The following is a 1456-nucleotide window of genomic DNA, read 5'->3' on the forward strand; positions in this document are numbered from 1 at the left end:
AGTACTGTGTTCAGTTTTGGGCCCCTCAGTACAAAAAGGACATGGAGGTGTTGGAGCATGTCCCGAGAAGGGCTACAAAGCTGGTGAGGGGTATGGAGGACAAGCCCTATGAGGAACGACTGAGGGAACTGGGGTTTGTTTAGCCTGGAGAAGAGGAGGCTGAGGGGAGACCTTATCACCCTTTACAACTACCTGAAAGGAGGTTGTAGAGAGGTGGGGGCTGACCTCTTCTCCCTGGTGACAAGTGATAGGATGAGAGGAAACAGGTTCAAGTTATGTCAGGGGAGGTTTAGATTGGATATTAGGAAACATTTTTTTCACTGAAAGGGTTATTAAACATTGGAACAGGCTGCCCAGGGAGGTGGTGGATTCGCCACCCCTGGAGGTGTTTAAGAAAAAGGTAGATGGTACATGTACTCAAGTACCATGGTTTAAAAGTGGTTTTGTCAGGGTAGATTAATGGTTGGACTTGGTCCCTTCCAGCCTTAGCGATTCTATGATTCTATGATTTTTCTCTCACTATTTTTCTTCTACTAATCAGTGTCTGCATCATCAGCAACCAGAAGGAAACAACCTCATAGGCAAATAAATGTACAGAAGGTTTTACCACATGCCTGGTGTCCTAGCTCATGTGACACGATTATGGCAATCATTGCTTTTCTGCTTGTGAATTTGTCACTTGGGAGGTACATCAATGATGATTCTTGGAAAGTCATTAGCCCCCAGTTTTCCATAGCACCTGCTCCAAAATCAGGCAGTGCAACCAGATCTAGATTGATTGAAACAGAGAGAGAGAAAAAAAAACTTATCTTTACAATTTTCGGAAGTAAAATGCTCACATGATTTTAATGCTCACACTGGTTAGGTTTGCAATTAAATGATACTAATTTTCAGTGGTTCTTTGTGGCATTATGGCAACACCCTTGCAAGTGGTCTGTGAAATTTCTACTTGTTGTACTTTTCATCTATCATTGCCACTCTTTCAGGGAGCCACATAATAAATTCCTACAAAGTCCGGATCTGTACTGTGTCTTGTACATACAAGTGTTTTGAACAAAAATTAATATATTAACTTCTGGCTCTCAGAAATCTTTCTCTGTGTGAGTTTTCCCTGTGGTTTGTTTCCTTACCTCTTTCTTCAGCCTAGCAACTGATAAAAAAACAATCTCACTCTTTCGTCTCTGTGAGTAGAGGGATCCTTTCCGTTCTTATTTGAAAGGTGCCATAGAAACATCACCTCTTTGTTTCCCTGGTATGGCTGTACAGCTGTACTTCTGCCTTATGCACAGGGGGCAGTTTTCCAGTTCAAATGTGAGAGTTGGATGAAACATCATGGATCTCAAAGAGGGATATACTGTTTAGACTCAGCAGCAAAGAGCAAAATTGGGAAAAGGTATACAGAGCATTTTGGAAGCACACACGAGCTTCTACTCCAAACCAGCTGACCATGAGCCAT

General features: G+C 42.3%; 1 protein-coding gene across 1 annotated transcript in view; it reads right to left on the reverse strand.

Annotated features, from left to right (window-relative positions):
* The window catches only part of LOC104291282 (aminopeptidase Q), a 32940-nt gene that overhangs the window by 25237 nt on the left and 6247 nt on the right, over positions 1-1456 (reverse strand). Inside the window, exon 5 of the mRNA XM_009890495.1 lies at positions 615-769. Within this exon, the coding sequence (XP_009888797.1) occupies positions 615-769 (155 nt within the window). The remainder of the gene's footprint in view (positions 1-614; positions 770-1456) is intronic.

The sequence above is a fragment of the Charadrius vociferus genome, unplaced genomic scaffold (genome assembly GCF_000708025.1).
Source record: "Charadrius vociferus isolate BGI_N301 unplaced genomic scaffold, ASM70802v2 scaffold1591, whole genome shotgun sequence".
In the NCBI taxonomy this organism is placed as follows: Eukaryota; Metazoa; Chordata; class Aves; order Charadriiformes; family Charadriidae; genus Charadrius; species Charadrius vociferus.